Source organism: Cannabis sativa, unplaced genomic scaffold (genome assembly GCF_029168945.1).
Source record: "Cannabis sativa cultivar Pink pepper isolate KNU-18-1 unplaced genomic scaffold, ASM2916894v1 Contig3, whole genome shotgun sequence".
NCBI classification, from domain to species: Eukaryota; Viridiplantae; Streptophyta; class Magnoliopsida; order Rosales; family Cannabaceae; genus Cannabis; species Cannabis sativa.
This window is the reverse complement of record NW_026870039.1, coordinates 3,408,028-3,429,638: the sequence shown is the minus strand read 5'-3', so window position 1 is coordinate 3,429,638 and position 21,611 is coordinate 3,408,028. Positions and strand designations below refer to the sequence as shown.

The 21,611-nt window shown below is 40.8% G+C and overlaps 3 protein-coding genes across 3 annotated transcripts; 2 read left to right on the top strand and 1 right to left on the bottom strand.

The window, feature by feature from the left end:
* Positions 1-1,178: 1,178 nt before the first annotated feature.
* Positions 1,179-3,734, top strand: LOC133033250 (uncharacterized). The gene is made up of 2 exons (XM_061107923.1): positions 1,179-3,457; positions 3,585-3,734. The coding sequence occupies exons 1-2, from the start codon at positions 1,421-1,423 to the stop codon at positions 3,624-3,626; spliced, it is 2,079 nt and encodes a 692-aa protein (XP_060963906.1). The 5' UTR covers positions 1,179-1,420; the 3' UTR covers positions 3,627-3,734.
* Positions 3,735-5,776: 2,042 nt separating this feature from the next.
* Positions 5,777-7,189, bottom strand: LOC133033110 (uncharacterized). The gene is made up of 2 exons (XM_061107711.1): positions 6,633-7,189; positions 5,777-6,555 (listed from the first exon to the last, which is right to left on the bottom strand). Exon 2 carries the CDS (start codon positions 6,551-6,553, stop codon positions 5,777-5,779), a length of 777 nt encoding a protein of 258 aa, XP_060963694.1. The 5' UTR covers positions 6,554-6,555; positions 6,633-7,189.
* Positions 7,190-16,062: 8,873 nt separating this feature from the next.
* On the top strand, positions 16,063-21,299 carry LOC133033198 (pyruvate kinase isozyme A, chloroplastic-like). The gene is given in 7 exon segments (XM_061107838.1): positions 16,063-16,966; positions 17,044-17,131; positions 17,250-17,428; positions 19,700-19,854; positions 19,968-20,211; positions 20,309-20,543; positions 20,782-21,299. Coding segments are annotated over 7 exon segments (1,773 nt in total). The 5' UTR covers positions 16,063-16,432; the 3' UTR covers positions 21,120-21,299.
* Positions 21,300-21,611: the final 312 nt, after the last annotated feature.

The following is a 21,611-nucleotide window of genomic DNA, read 5'->3' as shown; positions in this document are numbered from 1 at the left end:
CCTCCGCGGCAAGTATAGAGGCCAATGCCCTATGATGCAGTTTTGGTCCCAATGACCCAATAGCCCTAACGGACCAGTGTAAGTTCGCATGTCCAGATGCTACCAACTTCAGCATGCGACGTCCGTATCGAGCGATCACCTAAGGACGCAGACGTTCCAAACGTACGTGCGACCCTACGAACTCAACAGACGGAACACGAACGGTCAACTCGCAGATGCGAAGGACGCATACGTTGATGAGTTCAGTAACTGTCATATATTTATTAATGTTAACGTTGTCTGAGTTTAATCATGGCAATTCAATGTGTAAATAATGGATTAACAATAAATGTGATCCTCATGTAACCGATTGGGCACCTGCTTTGTATATAAAGGGGTGATCCACCATGAAAATGCACCTACGAATCCCTTGCTACAGTGGACTAAGCAGAACAAAATCTGACTGAACCACTATATTTCATTGTCTTCTGTATTTTTTCCAGCTTTATTGTCTGTTATCGCATTCCTATTGGAGTACTCGCCGTTTTAGGTTGAATACTCGCATTTATCATCTCCCAAACAATTCTATCTTTTACCAGCTAAATTACACTTCTTGGTGTTGTGAAATTCTAGTAACAACATTTGGCGCCGTCTGTGGGAACGATTGTAAGATTTTATTTACCTCAAAGAACATTACTCAACATGGCTGGAAATCACGCTAACAGAGCTAACAATGAATCCATCAACATTGGAACGATGAACGTACCATTGCCTGGAACCGGAGTGCCGCCTGTAGACGTCATCAACGGCGGGGTAGGAAGGAGCAACATCAGACCACTCAACTTTGTTTCCGAAACAAGCTGGTCCTCAAGCCGGAGGCACATCCACACCGCCGCAACCATGCACTTTCCCCCGTCACCCGGCGGTCGTGTCCGAAGGAATGGTCCGGCTCACGACCGATCAATACGCCGCAATCCGGGATCAAGCTCGCGAGCACTACAAGCCGAGGTAGACGGACAGAGTCGCGCTCGAAACCCTCCTCGGGTCCCTGCCGTTCATAATGAAAACCCTCGGGTAACGGTTCTCGACGTCAAACTAACCGTGTACGCGGGGAGCGAAGAACTGATCCTGAAATCTGGGATTTGAATCCCCCGACGTCGAGAGATCACTATGCAAGGGTGCCTAACCGAGCACGCGAACCGACGAGGATCCCGAGCGCCGCAATCCTCGCAGTCGTCATCTTCGAGATAACGACGCGGAATCAGCCTCTTCATCCTCGCATAACCGCACTCCAAGCAGATATACGAGGTCCGGCTCTGTGCAAACACAGCAGGGAGGACGCTACCGTGTACACCGAGGTGATCTGCGTGATCATCTCAATGCTGTCTTTAGGGCGCGCTCCCGCGGCCCGCGCAACACGGAGACACTCCATGACCCCCATATGGGCGATCAGGGTGTCAACGCAGTTGCCAACCCGCCTATCGCGCCGATCGCGACCACAGGGATTAACATCCCTTCCAACCTTGCCGCAGTGGCTGCGAGCCCCACTGTTGTAGCGACTCCACCTCCTGCGACAGGAGGAATCGATCAAAGTATGCTTCTGCAAGCTTTGAAAATGCTCGAACAGCAGCGTAAACCCGTATACAAGCTGCACGGCACCTCTCCATTTACCGCAGAAGTGCGACAGGCCCAACTTCCAAAGGGATTCCGTTTATCTGAATCCCTCAAGTATAAAGGTACATCTAACCCATTAGACTACCTAGAGAAATTTAACACCATAATGGAAGTGGACCAGGTGCCGCAACTCGCGAAGTGTCGCATTCTCGCGGCTACGCTTGAAGAGAATGCCCATGACTGGTTCACCCAATTGCCAGAGGCATCGATATCGACATGGGAGAACTTCGTCGATCTATTTCTCACACACTTCCAGGCCACGATGACGTATAGGCCACCCTATACGACTTTGGCAAACATCAAGCAAGAATCTGGTGAGTCTTTGCAGAATTATTTCAAGCGTTTTAACGCTGAGGTAACGAAAGTTGAGAAGGCTCCCGAGTCTTCGCTTGTGTGCATGTTAATAACAGGTGTCCTGCCAAGAACCGACTTCTGGAAAGAGCTGCAGGCTCGAAGGCCAGAATCCTTGGTAGAATTCTTCGCCATGGCCGAACCTCATAAGAGAATCGAGAACTCCCTGGCGGAATTGGAAAAGGGCAAGAACAAGAGGCGATCACCCATACCGCGGTCGCGATCCCGCAGTCCGCGAGGAAAGAATTCCAGGGGCCGAAGCCCCAGAAGACGCAGTCCACGCAAACCGCGGAGCCCGAAGTTGGCTAAGTCGCCACCTAAAAAGGAGTCCTCGCCCAAAAGAAAAGGAGGACCTCGCTTCGTCAACTATACTGAACTCGCCGTCCCTCGAGACCACATCTATGCGGTTGAGGAAAGGAACGGCGTCTTCAAGAAGCCGCCCCCCATCAGGGGAAATCGCGACCGAAGAGACCCCAAGAAGTTCTGTAAGTACCACAAGGATATCGGTCACACTACCCTTGAATGTTGGGTCTTGCAGGATGAGATTGAAGAATTAATCAGACGGGGAAAATTCGATAAGTATAGAAGAAACGAGGAAAGTCATCCCCGAGCGGATGACAAAGGAGAAAATCAGAATGCGAGTGGCTCTAGAGCACCTCGCAATATCTTGACTATAATTGGAGGACCACACATCGCGGGCGACTCTCGCAAATCCCAAGAACGGTATGCCAGAGAAGCCAAGGAAAAGCCGCTTACCAATGTGAACAATCTTGGTGAACGGCCAGAGAAGCTCTTCAAGAGAGACTGCGAGGACATTGTCTTCATGGAGAGCGATGCGAGATGGGTCCACCACCCGCATTCTGACGCACTTGTAATAATTGCCAATATAGGTGGAGATAACGTCCATCGCATATTGGTCGACAATGGAAGCTCAGTAAATTTACTGAATTTCCAAGCTTTCAAACAAATGGGGCTACAAGAAAAAGATTTGCGGCCCATGACATCGAGCATCTATGGCTTCACGGGAGATGTCATAGCCATAAGGGGGATGATCAAACTCCCAATCACTTTGGGAACTGCCCCGATAACTGCCAAGTCGATGGCCGACTTCGCAGTAATTGATCAATATTCGGCATACAACGCCGTGATTGGACGGCCGATTCTAAAGGAGATGAAGATCGTAACTTCGATCTATCATCTAACAATGAAGTTCCCCACTCCTTCTGGAGTAGGATCAGTGAGGGGAGTCCAATCTGACTCTCGAGAATGTTACAACGCAGCTGTAAAGCTCGCAGAAAAAAGGACGGTGAACGTTATCCACCTTTTGGACGCACCACCACCTCGCCAGGAGATCCTTCGGATCGAAGAGGTACCGCATATAGACAAACCAGACTTGGATCCGAGAATCCTTGATCACACGGCCGCAGCCCAAGCCGCGGAAGATACAATCGAGGTACCTATAGATCCTATAGACAATAACAAGGTTTTGAAAATTGGTTCTAGATTAAATAAACAATTGCGAGAACAATTGACGACTTTTCTAAAACAAAATCTTGATATTTTTGCCTGGAAACATTCAGATATGGTCGGGATATCTCCACAGGTCATGTGTCATCGCTTGAACATTGACCCCGAAGTGCGAGGTGTCCGACAAAAGCGCCGCAAAATGGACCCCGCGAGGTACCTAGCGCTGAAAGAAGAAGTTGACCGCCTCCTTGCCTGCGGCTTTATACGGGAATCATTTTACCCCGACTGGTTAGCCAATCCGGTCACGCACTTTTAAGCTTCATGGATGCATATTCGGGATATAATCAAATCCCGATGTACGAACCTGACCAAGAACATACCTCGTTCATTACTGATCGAGGACTATACTGTTATAAGGTAATGCCCTTTGGTTTAATAAACGCAGGTGCGACTTATCAAAGGCTAGTGAATATGATGTTCGCAGACCTCATTGGAAAGACAATGGAGGTATATGTTGACGATATGCTCGTAAAGTCGCAACATGCGAAGGACCATATCACGCACCTACAAGCCATGTTCGGCATATTGCGAAGATATAAGATGCGTCTGAACCCCTTAAAATGCGTCTTTGGGGTAGGTTCCGGAAAGTTTCTCGGTTTTATGGTAAATCAACGAGGAATAGAAGCCAATCCTGCGAAGATTAAAGCGTTGGTAGAAATGCCATCACCGACTAAGCCAAAGGAGGTTCAGAGCCTCACAGGCAAAGTTGCGGCTTTAAACCGCTTCATATCCAGATCCTCTGACAAGTGTAAAGAGTTTTTTCAGATCTTGAAGGGTAACAAGAGGTTCCAATGGGATGAGAAGTGCGAGCAGGCTTTTCAGGCGTTAAAGACGCATCTGGGGCAACCTCCAATTCTATCAAAACCGTTGCCCGGTGAGGTTTTGTCAATTTATTTAGCCGTCTCCGAGTATGCGGTCAGTTCGGTACTTGTCCGCGAGGACCAAGGACATCAACACCCTGTATACTATGTCAGTAAGCGATTACTAGACGCCGAGACACGTTACCCTCAGATGGAGAAACTAGCCTTTGCCTTAATAATATCGTCAAGAAAATTGCGACCTTATTTCCAGGCTCACAGCATCGAAGTTCTGACAAACTTCCCCTTAAGGCAAGTTTTAGCGAAGCCAGAGGCATCGGGGAGAATATTGAAGTGGGCCATGGAATTGAGTCAGTTCGATATCAGGTATAAACCAAGAACTGCGATCAAGGGGCAAGCCCTCGCAGATTTTATACTTGAGCTACCAAGAACAGAGATAGCGGTTATAGACGGTGGAAATGACGTCGTCATGACAGGCAAAGACGTATGGACATTGTATGTCGATGGAGCCTCAAATAATGAAGGTTCTGGTAGTGGGATATTGTTAATCAGTCCCAACAATTTCAAGGTCTGAAATTGGCCCTCGAGATGAAAGTCGAATACCTACAAGCATTTAGCGACTCTCAAATCGTGGTATGTCAAGTAAGTGGAGAATACTTAGCGAGAGGCGGAAGATTGGTTAAATACTTAGCCATCGTCCGTGAAATCATGCAGAAATTCAAACATGTAGTTATATCTCGAGTACCGCGTACTCAAAATGCCCATGCAGACGCCCTGGCCCGACTGGCCTCCACCAGAGAAGCCGAGTTACTCGACGTAATTCCGGTAGACGTATTGTCACATCCAACCATAGATCGAGAAAAGTAATGCCAAACACCAAAGTCCAATCCCACGGAGTCTTCGGAGACAATTGGGAAGGACCGTACATGATCGCAGATCAAATTGGTGATGCCACTTATCGACTCGCAACACTCGATGGGACCGCGATCCCACGAGCATGGAATAGCGAGAGCTTGAAATTCTATTATCAGTAATATTCGCGTCCTTTGATTCGAGTACTTATACTTAGACATTTATTATTCAATATAATTCCTAAGTATAGGGGCATGTATACCCGCATGTATTACTGATTGTTTGAATAAAAGTGCCTGTTAAGTTTTTTCTACTTTGTTACACCAATTTGTAATTAAAGTCGCATATATATATATATATATAATCGCGGTCACACCAAGTTGTGATCAAAGTTGAAAATAAAATCGCAAGTACCCATGTACTGCGTAAATATTAAAATGCATACTATCCCCGCGTGGATAGAAATTTGTCCAAAAAGTAAGAGGAAATTCTTTAAGTACAAAGTGCGAGTACCCGCGTACCGCATATATAAAAAAAAAACAGCGAAACAAAAGTAAAACTAAGATAGAAAATAATCAAGCAGCGGGAGTAGTCTCATCAGGAGCAGCCTCATCCACGATCTTGCTCACAACTTCATTCTCGACCTCCTCAGCCTGCGCTCCCTCGATTTCATCTGGAAGGTTGCCTTGAGTCCGGGTAGGAGACATCGAGCGAAAGGCTTCAGCCATTTCAGCAGCTTCATCTCCAAGCAGCGAGAAGTCGAAGTCAGGGACCTTAGAGAGAGTAGTATAAATATAATCAGACACAGCCTGATCATACTGTTTTTTCCCACTCTCTCTCTCAGCCTCTAAGTCGCGAGCCATCTCAGCGATCATGTCCTGCGACTTCTTGAGCTCGAGCTCCAACTGTTCTTTGGCCCTGTTGGCTTCCTCGAGCTCCTTGTGAAGTTCCTCCATCTTGGCCACCTCCTGCTTCAGCCTCTTTATGTTTTCCTGAAAATGGGCGTTCTGCCTCTTCAGCGAGTCAGTTTCCTTCGAAGGCGTGGCCACGGCTTTCATAAACAAAGCCACAGATTGTGCGGCCAGTTCAGTTGATCGAGAAACAAGTTCCTCATAAGGAATCTCGGCCAGTAATTTTTCCTGCATAGCCAGGAAGTCGCGAGGGCGAACCGGAGAATCAATGACAACCTTCTTCCCCTTATCCTGAGTGGTCTTGGCCAACTTCTTGGAGGAATCTGCAGCGAGCGAAGTCATCACATCGCTCTTCCTCTTCTGTGCGACGACTGGTGAAGAAGCCGGTGTCCCACCCTTTTGCTTGATCTTCAGGACAGGGGCAGACTTCAGGAAAGTCATGTCTGCGAGCATAAAAGACAGATAAGTAAAAAAAAAATCACGACACTACTCATCACGTTATGGCGAAAGGACGAGTTACCTGAAGTTTCTCGAGGAGTTTGCTTGGAAAGCCGTTTATCTATCCGCTCCTGCTGTCTCTCAGATGGTTCTTTATATACTGGCTCCCGTTGAAGACTCGCGTTCTCAGGGATCAGTTTGTGTTCTCGCAATTTGGCAGTCGTACACAGCAATCGCCAGTCGCGATCTTGTGCGGAAGACTCCCAAGAATTTCAGCTACCCCCTTTTTATGAGCGTTAAGCGTTGGTCGAGCTGGTCTATCTGCGATGACAACAAAAGAACGAGTTAGCAAAAGATCTCGAAAAACAGAGTAACAAACCTTATCTAAGTCAACAAATATGCGACATACTGGGTCTGCGATTAAAGTCGGTTCTGATCCCAGGAACCTTAAAAACGTAGAACCATTTTGACTTCCAATCACCCATGTTCGAAACCATCCCCTCAACCCCGTTGATTTCAGAAGTCGCCCATTTACTAAAGCAAAAGAAGCCGTTATGAAGGCCCACGCTCTTTATGTCATAAAAATAACTAAATTCCTCTACTGACGGAGCTCTATGGGCGTACTCCATGTACATCGCATAGAAGGCTAGAACGGATGCGATAACTGTTGGGTGTTAGCTGAAAAGGCGATACGTCATAGCGTCTAAGAATGGCTGCGACGAAAGGATGAAATGGGACTGTTACACCACATCGAAGAATGGGTATTGAGATGACCACGTCCTCCGTAGGGATGATCGCAGGGTTGGTGAACGGAAGATGCGCTCTCTGAGAGGGTTTGGGACTCTGAAACGCAAGCCGCAACAGATTTAACCTCACGAAAGTGGTGAAGTCAGACTTGACGACTCGCGAGACTAGGTCTTCGCATGAGAAAGGCTCGTTCAGTTGGGAGTCGTCAACCGAGTCCATCCCGCTCCCTTCCGCTTCCTCTTCTTCCCCACCTGACTCGCGGGCTGGAGTAGTCCATCCCTCCTCCACCTCCTCGACCTCGATGTCAGGAGCCTGCCTCGTACGGATGAGGTAGTCGCGAGCTGACACTGTGGATTCGCTATCTCGGATATCGATTGCCCCAGGTTCGGTAAGCTCCCGTACCATCTTCTCGATCTCCACAGAAGACATAGGACCTAACTCTATCTCCGCGGCCTCCATTTCGGAGATGTCCGTAGGGAGAAAACTGTCCCTCTCCTGGTCCGATTCCCCGTCAAAGGCGCGACCTCCTGATCCGAGCTGCTGGCTATCCGATAGATCGCTCATCTGAAAGATACAAGATCTTTTCAGCGTGATGAATGTGTGAAAAGATAAAGATAAGTGATCTCACCCGCAGTAAACTATAAAAGTCGCATTCAACAAGAAAGTCAGACTCTGTGCGAAAACTGACCCTTCTATCGATATGCGAGAAGAAACGTAACTATCTTTGGGCGAGTAATTCACGCATCCTTGGTTGTGCGGTGTACCTCCAGAAACGGCTGGGAGTTTCCCAGTGACTCAAGAAGTATGCATTTTCGAGCATAACCCTGAAGTTACTGGGAGACACCCACCGTTTCGAGACAACCTACCAACCAAAAAATACGATCATTCGAGTATTAACGCACGTCAACAAATGGCTGGGCGTATCACAGTATCTCAAGGGACATATAATCGCGTATATGGCCATTAGAATACTGTGACACACCCACCATTTGAAAAGGCAGTTAATACTCTTACCACTCAGCCCGCGACACGAAAAGATCCTAAAAAGTCTAATCAACAGTTAAACAGAAATAAGTTTGGAAACATGCGATTATTCAAGTTGTTCGACCGAGCCCTCGCGAGTATTCAAATTGTTCATCCGAATATCCGCGAGCATTCGAAGACGTGAATCAGTAGTGATCAGTTTTTTGCGATTATGTCAATTTACAGGCCCTACACTATGAGTATTACCCAGTATCATTTACCAAAACACATAAATACCCACTAGCATACCTTCCTAAAAAGAGTTTTCCATGAGCACCCAAAACCAGAAACACATTTTCTTCAAAATGCAGAAAACGAAAATGCAGGGGTTTAGAAGCTAACCTTTAGTTTCGATTCCTGCGGTTGTTCTCGATCACTTCTGAGAATGAAAATGCGGTGGGAAATGACAGAAAAGTTGGAATGAATTTCTTTTTTCTGGGCTGTATATACTGGGGAGAAGTTAAGAGAAAGGAGGGAAAAACGGGATATTTGATTCGTATCAAAGCGTTTAAATACCCCTATCCCTTATTTATTGGGATTGTGACACGTGGCAACCAGAATGCCTAAGGTCGCCCAATCCAACGGCCAGCTATGGCCACGCCTACACGAAAACCGAAGAGTTTCGTGACGTGGCATCCTAGAGATAATGAAAATTAATCATTACAGCCGTCATTTTTCGAAACCCTCGATGGGACAACCAAAAGGTCACCTCCTCGTGACAACCTTTCACCTGTCTCTCGAGCAGTAGTTTCCCTCAGTGACCGCTCAAGTCACATCGCGAAACTAGGGGCATGTGTTATAGTGAGATTTCTCTCACTTAGAAACTCGAGACCAGACCCCTCTTTGAAGGACACGTGTATCCAGACTTCCAGTGAAGGCTGAAATGTCCAGGGGAGACTTCTCGAAGTTTAGACCTCGCCCAGGATAAAACCAGCGAGGTATCGTGGATGCGACTTAATTCATACCGCATAACTGTAATCCTCATCATACAGGGTAGACCCAGCTCGCATATGTCAGAACATGTGCGAGTACCTCCCTCTATACCTCCGCGGCAAGTATAGAGGCCAATGCCCTATGATGCAGTTTTGGTCCCAATGACCCAATAGCCCTAACGGACCAGTGTAAGTTCGCATGTCCAGATGCTACCAACTTCAGCATGCGACGTCCGTATCGAGCGATCACCTAAGGACGCAGACGTTCCAAACGTACGTGCGACCCTACGAACTCAACAGACGGAACACGAACGGTCAACTCGCAGATGCGAAGGACGCATACGTTGATGAGTTCAGTAACTGTCATATATTTATTAATGTTAACGTTGTCTGAGTTTAATCATGGCAATTCAATGTGTAAATAATGGATTAACAATAAATGTGATCCTCATGTAACCGATTGGGCACCTGCTTTGTATATAAAGGGGTGATCCACCATGAAAATGCACCTACGAATCCCTTGCTACAGTGGACTAAGCAGAACAAAATCTGACTGAACCACTATATTTCATTGTCTTCTGTATTTTTTCCAGCTTTATTGTCTGTTATCGCATTCCTATTGGAGTACTCGCCGTTTTAGGTTGAATACTCGCATTTATCATCTCCCAAACAATTCTATCTTTTACCAGCTAAATTACACTTCTTGGTGTTGTGAAATTCTAGTAACAACAGGTACCTATCGAGCATGGTTGTCTCGCTAGTCCTCTTGCCCGTTTTGAGGGGGTCGAGGCAAGTCTTGACTTGGAAGGCGACTAGGAGGTGCTTCCCTCTGTCTGACCTCTCCCTTGGGGCTGGTGCATTAGTACGTGGAGGCTCAGGATGCCTTATTGGTGATGGGGGGAACCGATTGGTGAAGGAGGGTTCCGAACATGATCTCTTCCCCTCTCGTCCACACCAATATCCCTAGGTGCTGGAGGTGGTTGAGATGGTGGGATCCCATTATTGCGTGTTGTGCCCCTCTCCTCACGGGAGTCTCCCCGTGGGGGATCTACAGCATTGTCTCGTGGGGTAATAGGTCTTTGTGCATCCCTCCTAGTTTGTTACTGTGTAGGAGGGGGTACATTATTCCTCCTATTCTCAAAACCTGAGGTTGTTACTCGTGGTCTTTGTTGGGATGGAGGACGCTCGCTCCTCCCGCCGTGGTTTTCGTTCTCACGAGAAGGTCGTTGTGGTATGGTACTAGCATCACGACCTTGGGTTGTTGGTGACCTAGATCTCTCTTGACCTTCAGGAGGGTAACATGTTGAACGACTCCCACGGGGCCGTCCCTTTCTCGCTGTACCAGGATGCCCGTGGATTCCTCTTCTTTGTGGCCTTGTGGCCTCCTGGGCTCCATACCTCTCTTGCCACTCTCTGTTGAGTCTGAGAGTTTCATCTAAACGCTGGCGCAATGCCTCGTTCTCCATGAACACCTCATGGACATTGGTAGATCGCCGTACACCATGGGATGGTGATGATGAGCATCCTGCATCTTGGACCTGACCTTCGTCGTCAGGCATAGCTTGTTTGTCTGGACGTCGAGAGGTCCCTTCGCCAGCGGGCTCAGCGGGTTGGTACTCTTCACGGTGTTCCACGGTGTTTCCTTCGTTCATAGGGTCATCATGGTCCTCCTCCTCATAGTTTGTCCGTCTTGTACTCACCATGATGGTAAAGGGTGATTAACACTTGTGTTCCCTGCTCTCAATGAAAGCACCAAACTGTTGACGCAGTTTTTCATCAACGGATCTAAGAAGATCGTAAAACGAGCAAGATGAACACAAGCAATAGTTAATCAAAGTAAACCGGGTTGCAAAAGGAAATTCACCAAAAACAAACACAAGAATTTTATAGTGGTTCACCGCCTTTCATCAATAATAGGCTAGTCCACTTGGAGTGTTATTGATCTCAATGCTTGAGGAGAGTTCTCCAGAGTTATGTTTTCCAAGAGTTCACTCCTCAAGTGAGTTTTTAGAATTTGAGAGAGGGAGCTCAAGAGTATGATCTCGTGAGTATCAATTTCAGGGTCCCTTTACAAGTGATTTCACCCCCCTTATATAGATATTCATCTAGGATTTAAAATCCCTTAAACATAGGTATGCCCTCCCATAACTATAGTTGGGTTAGGTTCAATATACAAAATAATAATAAAATAATTATTTAAAAAATAAATATCTCTTCACTCATCATTTTTTGAATATATTTTCGGAGCAGCTCTAACAGCACGTGTCCCTTGTATTTAGCGGACCCGGATGGTCATGAGGACCTGATGGGCATGAACCGACCCAATTAGCTCCCCTCAGGTACCCATGACCATCCGGGTTCGCTAAATACGAGGGACGCGTGTTGTTAGAGCTGCTCCGAAAATATAGTCAAAAAATGATGAGTAAAGAGATATTTATTTTTTAAATAATTATTTTATTATTATTTTGTATCTTGAACCTAACCTAACTATAGTTACGGGAGGGCATACCTATGTTTAATAGATTTTAAATCCTAGATGAATATCTATATAAGGGGGTGAAATCACTTGTAAAGGGACCCTGAAATCGGTACTCACGAGATTATACTCTTGAGCTCCCTCTCTTAAATTCTAAAAACTCACTTAAGGAGTGAACTCTTGGAGAACATAACTCTGGAGAACTCTCCTCAAGTATTGAGATCAATAACACTCCAAGTGGACTAGCCTATTACCGCTGAAAGGGGGTGAACCACTATAAAATTCTTGTGTTTGTTTTTGGTGAATTTCCTTTTGCAAACCGGTTTACTTTGATTAACTATTGCTTGTGTTCATCTTGCTCGTTTTACAATCTTCTTAGATCCGTTGACGAAAAACCGCGTCAACAGTGAGGATTGGTTCCATTTCAGTTTGTCATTCATCAATTGCGATTGGTCAAAGGCTCGTCTACGATGGGGAATTATCAAAGGTGGCAGATTTCTATTGTGGTATCTTTTTCAACATTTCTATTTTTTCTTTCGTGTATAATTTTGATGACTTTTTGTGCTAATAAATCCAACTATCTATATTAGTTCATCTTTAATTTGAGCATCATTAAGCATTGTTAGTGGTACTCTGTATATGTCAAATTGAATTAGACCTTCTATTAATATTATTCTATAAAAAAAATATGTATGACAGTGATAATATAAAGGAGTTTTGTTTGTTATTTTGAATTTTTATTGATAAGTGAGCATGATCTTAAAGTATGAAAAGATTTGAAAAAAAAGTATAGTTATTGAATTAGTAGTAATTTGTTTTATTTTCTTTGATTTGGTTCATATTCATAATGTTAATCAACATTGTTGTTTTTGTGCTAAAAAAAAGAGGAGTTTGAGAACCCTCAAGGTTGTTGATTCATGATTGTGCTTTAGTGTTCATTCATACATACTACTTTCAATTTCTGAACTTTTAAGCCTAATAGTTACTAATTTGAGATTATATCTTTTTTTTTTTTTATGAAAGTTAAGGATTATATCATGGTTGCAAGTTTTTTTTATGCCGATTTTGATGTTTAATATAGTTTTTATTTGATTTCTATATTTTTTTTTTCTATTATGTTGCTTGTGCAAGTTCACCGTTTGTTTTTTTCTTTGTTTGTTTTGTGTGTGAAAATAGTGTGTGGTGGTGCTTAATAAGGTAAAAATTTCTATTATTAAATTAGTGTCCAATAAATTTTTGAATCCCCTGAAAACAACAAGTATGAACTTGAAATTTCAACAAAAGACAAAAAAAAAAAAAAAACAAGTGTGAACTTGAAATGTTTGACAGAGAGATTTTCTAAATTCAACATATTAAAGTGTCTTTATATGCCTCTTTTGAACAAATATATTGATATTGTCTTTATTTTTCTTGGAGGAAAGATAAACAAATAAGAAAAAATATTGCGATCTCACTACTAATTTCATTAATCTTTATATGCCTCTCTTGTGGCACGACATGACTGTTATTCTAAATAATCACATTTGTATATTTTCTTGTTCATAGTTTTTTATATTAGTGTATTGTCTTTATTTAGTTTTAATTGAACAAATATATTTATATTCTCTTTAGTTCTCCTAAAAAATGGAAGAAAAAAATATTGAAGTCCCATTGCTAGTTTTATTAATCTCTATATTATTTTCTCTGTTTAGTCTGCTATTTCTGAAGAGTAATCATCTCTGTTTGTTAATTCTTATATAGTTTTATTAATCTTTAATATATCATATTTGAGAAAGGCTCTATATAATTAATAGTAGTTTGATTTTTACTTCGAATTGTTATTATATGAATTAGTTGTGGTTGTTAATTTGCATGTCAATTATAATTATTCGACTTCATATTTTAACATAGCTTTACTTTTTGTAATCTAATTTTTTTACTTTGTGGTTACATATGTTGGGATTGAATATCTAACTATGCTTATAAGATTTTGTCATCCTAGTGTTCATTTCCAAATTATTATATATTGTGCAGATTATTTATTGTATTGTTATTTTTCTCTAGTTCTTTGCCTAGAAGATTTTGTTTTTAAAGGGAGATTAGGTTCAATAGATTATTTTGTAATAACGAAGTTTTTTATAAACTAAATTACCAATAGCTGATAGTTTTTTCATTTCTTGTTTCCCTTTTCTATTTGTGTTATAAAGATTATGAAGTAGAAGCAATAATTGAAATTAAATTTTCGTATGTTAGCTTATTGATTTTATTCTTTACAGTTGAATGTGTTATTATTGAAATTAATTCTTTTCATGTTGTCACTTACAATATATTATAACTTTTAATTTTCAGATAAAGTCACAAGTATAGGAATGTGAGAAAAAAAAAAGATAGCTTATGGGAGAAATATTGTGCATTTTCTTTATTTTTGTATCTTGGAAAATTTATGGTATTAATTATGTGTTAATAATTGTATATATAAAGTTATGGTGGTATGAATATATGTAAAAAATATTTTGATTATCATTTATAAATATAATTTGTATAGGGTAATTCTATAATACACCCCCTTAAAAGGATATACTGATGCACCCTTAACTTGTTTCGGCATCTAGAAGAATTTTTTAGTCTAATTTTTTTTTTCATATTCATGTACGTTATACCTATTTAAGATATCCTACAAAATTTTGAGAAATTCGGAATAATTTACAATGTAGAAATAATGTTCAAACAGTCTATTTTACACGCGTGTAAAATAAAATAGTCACACGTACAACACACTGTTTGAACGTAGTTTTCGGCGCGTTAAATTTTTTCGAATTTTTTAAAATTTTACAGGATGTCTTAAATAACTATAACGTATATGACCATGAGAAAAAATTTGACTAAAAAATTATTTCGGATCCTAAAACAGATAAGGATGCATCAATATATCCATTTTAAGGGGGTGCATTGTAGAATTTTCCATTTGTATATATGTGAAATATACATAATATAGACAAAATATGTATGTGTTAATATATATAAGGGATAATTATATAAGACATTATTTTTTTGTAAAAAAATTATATTTTTACGGTTAATTTTTTTTTACATATTTACTTTCCATAAAAATAACAAGAAAACTACATAAAAGTAACATGAAAATAACATCTATATAACATCAAAACAACAACAAAAAATAACATACATATAACCAAAAAAAAAAAAAATAAAAAATCAACAACAAATTAACATGAGTACAACATAAAAAGACTGTATTTTTTGTAAATAAAATAAAAAAAATCGTAAAAATATTTAAAATTCCGTGAGACCGTATTTTTGTAATTTTTTTGTTGTTTTTGTGTATTTGTGAAATAATCCCTATATATAAGGGTAAATAGCGGCATAAATACTCAAAGTCTTATGTTTGTAAGTGGCATAATTTAATGTTTATTTTTTGGGCATAAGTACCCAACATTTGTAAAACTGTAATTTTTTTTTTCTAATTTCGTCAATACAAATTATGTTATTGTCTTAAACAGGGCACATATAAGGTCTAAATTCTTGATCATTGGGTATAGATAGAAATGTGTATTATCAATTACTTCCAAATGCTCTTTTAATAAATTCAAAACAGAGTTTGCACTGATGAAATTAGAAAAAAATTACAGTTTTACAAACATTGAGTACTTATGCCGCTAAAAATAAACATTGTGTTTATGTCGCTTACAAACATAAAACTTTGGGTACTTATACGACTATTTACTCTATATAATATGAGAAGAATATGTATGCATTAAAAACATAGGACTTTTTCTTTTGGTTTTTATAGAAAAATTAAGATTAAAAGGTAGGTGTTTATTCCAGTTATTTATAAAAATCGAGATAGAAAATGAAAATGGAAAATAAAAAAATTAATAAAAATTACGGGTAAAAGTTTTAATTTCGGTTTTTTTATGAAAATCAGGATAAAAGGGTATCTTTTTATCCCCATTTTATGAAAAAATTAGAATTAAATGTACAATTTTATTCCAGTTTTTATGAAGACTTTTTTTCTTACTGACATATATTCCGATCTCTATTTTAACGAAAACGTGAATAAAATGGGACAAAAACTTATTTTTGTAGTAATGAAAAATAAAATAAAAATATAAAAAAACGAAAGAAAGTAGTTACTGTCAAATGAATGAAAAATTGGGATAAAACACGTTCACAATAAAAATATATGTTTTATAAGGTGGTTTTGAGAGATACAGTTCACCCTCCCTCTTAACAGAATGCATGTGTACTCCATTAATTGTTAATAATAATTTTAAAATATAAAAAAATTAAATAAGAGCAATTATTGGAGAGTTTCTTTCATCACTCCACTACCCATTCATTATTATTCAATTACGTTCTACTGTATCTGTATGCACCATCTCCAGACCTACAACTGTATATTAAGTGTTACTACTTATTAATATCTTTTGTGTTTGCTACACTGTTTTTTCTGTCTTTTTTTGTGCTAAACTTGTTTGATAGACTGTTGCATTAACTTTTGATAAGGGGTACTTTGTCTAATATATAGAATACAATATACTTTATAAACTATATATATAAAGTACCTTGAACCTCAGTACCTCCACTGAAGAAAAACTTGCTCTTGAGTATCTTCACAAGATTTTCTAGCTACAGGCCCAAAGCTTAAGGAAACCCATCTTTAGAATTTGATTAAAAACAAAATTCTGTCCTCTTATAAAATCCATGGCTTTTTCCTGCACCAACTCCTCAACTCGTTTTCTCAGTCACCTTGTGGCCAAGACCCCCACAAGTGTTAATATTGAGAGTAGGCTTTTTGGGATTTCATGCAGTGGAAGAAACTTGAAGCAAAATGCTGTGTGTGGTGTAGTCCAGACCATATTTGATGTGAGTTTGGAAAGTCATGTAACAAAAGTTACAAAGCCAAAGGTATTAGATGGGAGTCGTATGGAGCTTGATGTTGTTTCAGAGAAGGAGTTGAGAGAGAAGGGTTTTCTGGGTTTGAGGAAGACTAAGTTGGTTTGTACTATTGGACCTGCTAGTTGTTCTTTGGAGGAGTTGGAGAATTTGGCATTGGGAGGAATGAACATTGCTAGGCTCAATATGTGTCATAACACAAGAGAGTGGCGCCATGAAGTCATTAGAAATATCAAGTGGCTGAATGAGGAAAAGGGGTTCTGTGTTTCGATCATGATTGACACTGAAGGCTTTCAGATTCATGTAGTTGACCATGGACCTCCTTCATCTGTTAAAGCAGAGGTAAACGAAAATAATAATTAGAAAACCATTTTATGTTTGCTAATAATGATATGTAATACTCTTCTTCGAATCATCAGGAAGACTCACTCTGGCTTTTTACTGCTGAGAAGTTCAATGGGTCTCGTCCATTTACAGTTCAAACAAACTATGAAGGTTTCTCTGAAGGTAGCCATTAATGCCTCCAACAAATCAAGAAATTCATACATACATACATATGATGATATGAATATAAATATATATTTATGCTTTTCTTTTTTCCATTTGAATATATTTTGAATGATAGGTATCAATGTGGGTGATGACCTTGTAATTGATGGTGGAATGGCATGCTTTGAAGTCATTGAAAAGATTGGAAATGACCTTAGTTGCAGGTGCTCAGACCCTGGCTTAATTCTTCCAAGAGCCAGAATTAGCTTTTGGAGAAATGGAAAGCTTGTGGAGAAGAATCATAAGCTCCCAACTGTTAGGACCTAGGATTAGTGTGGTGTTCTATCATATATTAAATAAAAGGGTAATTGGGTCATTGTATTAAGGGGAGTGTTTGAGTGAGATTACAATAGTATATATAGAATACTTAGGAGGATTGGTGGTTATGCAATGTTTTGAGTAAATCTCTAATTGCTTCAAAGGGGCCTAAGGGCTCCCTTACTTTGTAATTGAGTTTTTCATACATTCAATACACATTTTCTACTGTTTTGGCTATTGTTCTACTCCTATTATTGCTATTGTTTTGTTGAGTTCTTGATCGGAAGATCTCGGGGCTTATCAATTGGTATCAGAGCGAGTGATTCCGGTGGAGGCCGACTACTCGAATGGAGGAATTAGAGGAACAGTGGAGATCGGAGGCTTATGATCGTCCCTCTGAATTTAATACACTGGAGGACCTTGCTTCGCTTTTGGATCAAGTACTTCTTGGGCAAGTAAGGCTACTCCGCCTCTCCCGCGATCTCCGAATTCATGTCACAACAAGATCGGAAGACAACGAACTCAATGAGTGGATCCACCAAGCTGTGCAATCTGTTCGGGTTCGCAAACGAGAAGGAATACAGAACTGCTACGCGCCGAATCTACCTTCTGGATCTCCTTCACCACTAGAGGCGGAGGTTGAATGTGATGAAAAGATGGAAATGGCAATACGGGAACACAAACGAGCCTTTGCTAGACTCGACAGTTTCAGCAAACACAAACAGTAGGCAGCAATACAATCGGAGTTCCTAAATGAAGACTCTCTGCCTTCGGCGGCCTCACCTGAGATTTTTGATGTTGCGAAGATCATCTCCGATGGAGAAGAAGATAAAGGGTTAGAGAAAAATTAGCAACGAGATTCGCCGCCTGAAAGGAGGAAGGAAGAGGTGCGGCTGCTGGTGGAGTCGTCTGAGGAGAAGGACTTGTCGGGATCGGCGCCGGATCTGGAAGTTGTTCCATGGAATTCGATCGCACCACGGCAACGAGCGACATCAGAGAAGAACTACAAGAAAGAGGTTAAGGGGGTTGCGTCGACGGAGATATCGTCCCTGGTGCCATCGCCGGAGAAGAAGGCTTTGTCGGAGTTGGTGCGGGACGAGGAAGGGAAGTCGAAGACGCCGTTAGTGCGAGCGGCAGAGGAAGACGAACGGCTGGGAGCGGCGTTGGAATGGATTTCATCGCTGAAGTCATCGCCGGAGTCGGAGAAGACGGAGGCGTGGTCGCTGGTAGCTTCGCCGGAGATTCCAAGCTTGAAGACATGGCCAGCCGCACAAGGGGGACGGCTGAAGAAGAAGATGGTGGGAAGGAGCTTCTTTTCACCCAAACCCTATCAAGTAAGGCCCAAGCCCAATTTCTTAAGACTTACTTCAGCTTTGGCCCACAAGAGTAAAATTAACCCAATGGGTCAATTTGATTTACTTACTCCATCTTGGGCCCAGCCATTCCAAAGTCTATATGGCTTTGACCAAGTTGTGGTCATGGTTCAATTAAACAAAAGAATGGGCCATTTTATTTTTAAAGGGGTGCAACTTAGGATGTCCTACCCAAAATGTTACATTCACAATCATGAGACAAGAAATGGGAAAGAACACTTGGAAGTGACTTTTTTGCTCATAAATGGTGAAGGTTGTCATGTTATTGGAGGCAAAAATAAAATACCTTTGGTGGATGAGAAATTTAACCTTGGTGTTTTACTAGTGCCATTCAAGTATTGGGTTTTTGATAGAGGGCGCCAAACACGACTCCAACCAACCAAGGGTGCATCGAGGACACGTCAAAATACCACACTACTAACTTGGTTCTTTGACAGAGGTCGCATACAACATAGTGCTCTAGATTTGAGTGAATTCATCAATCACCTTGAGGACAAGGTGAAACTCGGGCGGCCGGTAATGTTAGGACCTAGGATTAGTGTGGTGTTCTAACATATATTAAATAAAAGGGTAATTGGGTCATTGTATTAAGGGGAGTGTTGAGTGAGATTACAATAATATATATAGAATACTTAGGAGTATTGGGGGGTTATGCAATGTTTTGAGTAAATCTCTAATTGCTTCAAAGGGGCCTAAGGGCTCCCTTACTTTGTAATTGAGTTTTTCATACATTCAATACACATTTTCTACTGTTTTGGCTATTGTTCTACTCCTATTATTGCTATTGTTTTGTTGAGTTCTTGATCGGAAGATCTCGGGGCTTATCACCAACTCTATCAGCAAAGGTTTTTTATTTTTTCCCATTCTCTTTTTCAGGTTCTGTAATATTGTCTAGTTTGTAGTTTAAGACTGACATTTTCTTAATCTGAAGGATTGGGAAAACATAGATTTTGGTATTTCTGAAGGGATTGATTTTGTTGCCATGTCTTTTGTGAATGATGCTGAATCTGTTAGGCATTTAAAACAATATCTCTCAGCCAAATCATCCAAGTAAGGCAAACGTGTTATATTTACTTGTGCCATAATAAGCAATATTTGCATTTTAGAATGGGGAAGAGTACTACATATAATATAACATCTAATCTAAGTAGTTATTTCAACAGATCCATAAGCGTTTTGGCCAAAATTGAGAGATGGGAATGTCTTCAGAAACATGAAGAGATTGTAGAGAGTTCTGATGGTGTCATAATTGGCCGGGGTGATCTCGGAGATGAAATACCACTCGAACAGATTCCAACAGTTCAAGAACAGATTGTGTATGTTTGTAGGCAACTAAACAAGCCAGTAATAATAGCAGCTCAACTTCTTGAATCCATGGTCGAATATCCTACTCCCACTCGTGCTGAGGTACCATACAAACTCTCAATTATCATACACACCTAGCTCATATCTGTTTAGGCATTTCACTGTCTTTTATACCTGTCTTTCTTTTGTTAATGCAAAGGTTGCAGATGTTTCTGAAGCTGTGAGACAGTATGTCGATGCACTAATGTTGTCTAGCGAATCAGCAATTGGAATGTATGGTAACAAGGCTCTTTCTGTCCTGAAGATGACCTGCAACAGAATGGAGCTATGGAGTCGTACTGAAAACCAGCAACCTCCCATCAAGCTTCACCAACTCGGTGTCTCATTGCCCGATCGCTTTGCTGAGCAAATATGCAATTCTGCTGCTGAAATTGGTACTTCAAACAACACTCGGAAACAAAAACAAGAACAAAACAGAGCTATTTCTTTATTATCTGTGTACTGTTTATTTGTGAAAACATAGCAGCCTTTACTAGAATAGTTTCATAGTAATGAAGGGAGTCTCTGTCACAATGTCACATTTGTAAAACTTAAATGTGAAATATGATATCTTTGTAGTAAAGGGAGTCAGTGACTATCACATTATAACAACTGGATGTGCTTTGTTTGCAGCCAACAACCTTGCTGTGGATGCCATCTTTGTCTACACAAGCCATGGGCATATGGCATCTTTGCTGTCAAGAAATCGGCCGAACCCTCCCATATTCGCGTTCACGAACAATGAAAGCACTCGTAGGGCTTTGAATTTGCAATGGGGAGTGACTTCTTTACTTGTTGAGTTGTCAGATGACATGGAAGCTAACATCTCATCTACTATAAGTCTTATAAAATCTCAAGGATTATTGAAAGAAAAAGATACTGTTTTGGTTGTCTCAGATGTCATTCCTACACTCACTACTCCAGTCCCAATATTCCAATCAATCCAGGTAAAGACCATTGGTGACACTTGACCCGAATCAAACCAAATAGAAAGGCTAAGTTAAAGAGATAACATAAACATCAGAAAGTATATTGTAACATATATTTGATCATTTGAATTGTATTATTAGGTGATATGTATGGAATCACGTGTCTTGCACGTGCTTATTTTTGTGAGAATAACTTGGCTAACCTAGCTAGCAATTTAGCAACGAACAAGTTTTTTCTTTTCTAAATCAATAATAATAAACAGGCTTTTCTTTCTAATCACAAATATCACACTGGTTTAGTACTGTTTCCCTTAAATTCTATTTACTAGAAAACTCTCTTAAAATGTATATATTAAGGTGCAATAAATTCCTTTTTTTAAAAAGAAAAAAGTTGCAATAAATTCAACCCACATTTACTGTATAAAATAAATGTTTTCTTGGCCTTTTTGTTACCTTACATGTAGCAGTGGGCCATATGGTAGAATAAGATATAATTAAGCCAAGTCACATGAGTACAAGTGTCCAAGAGGGCAG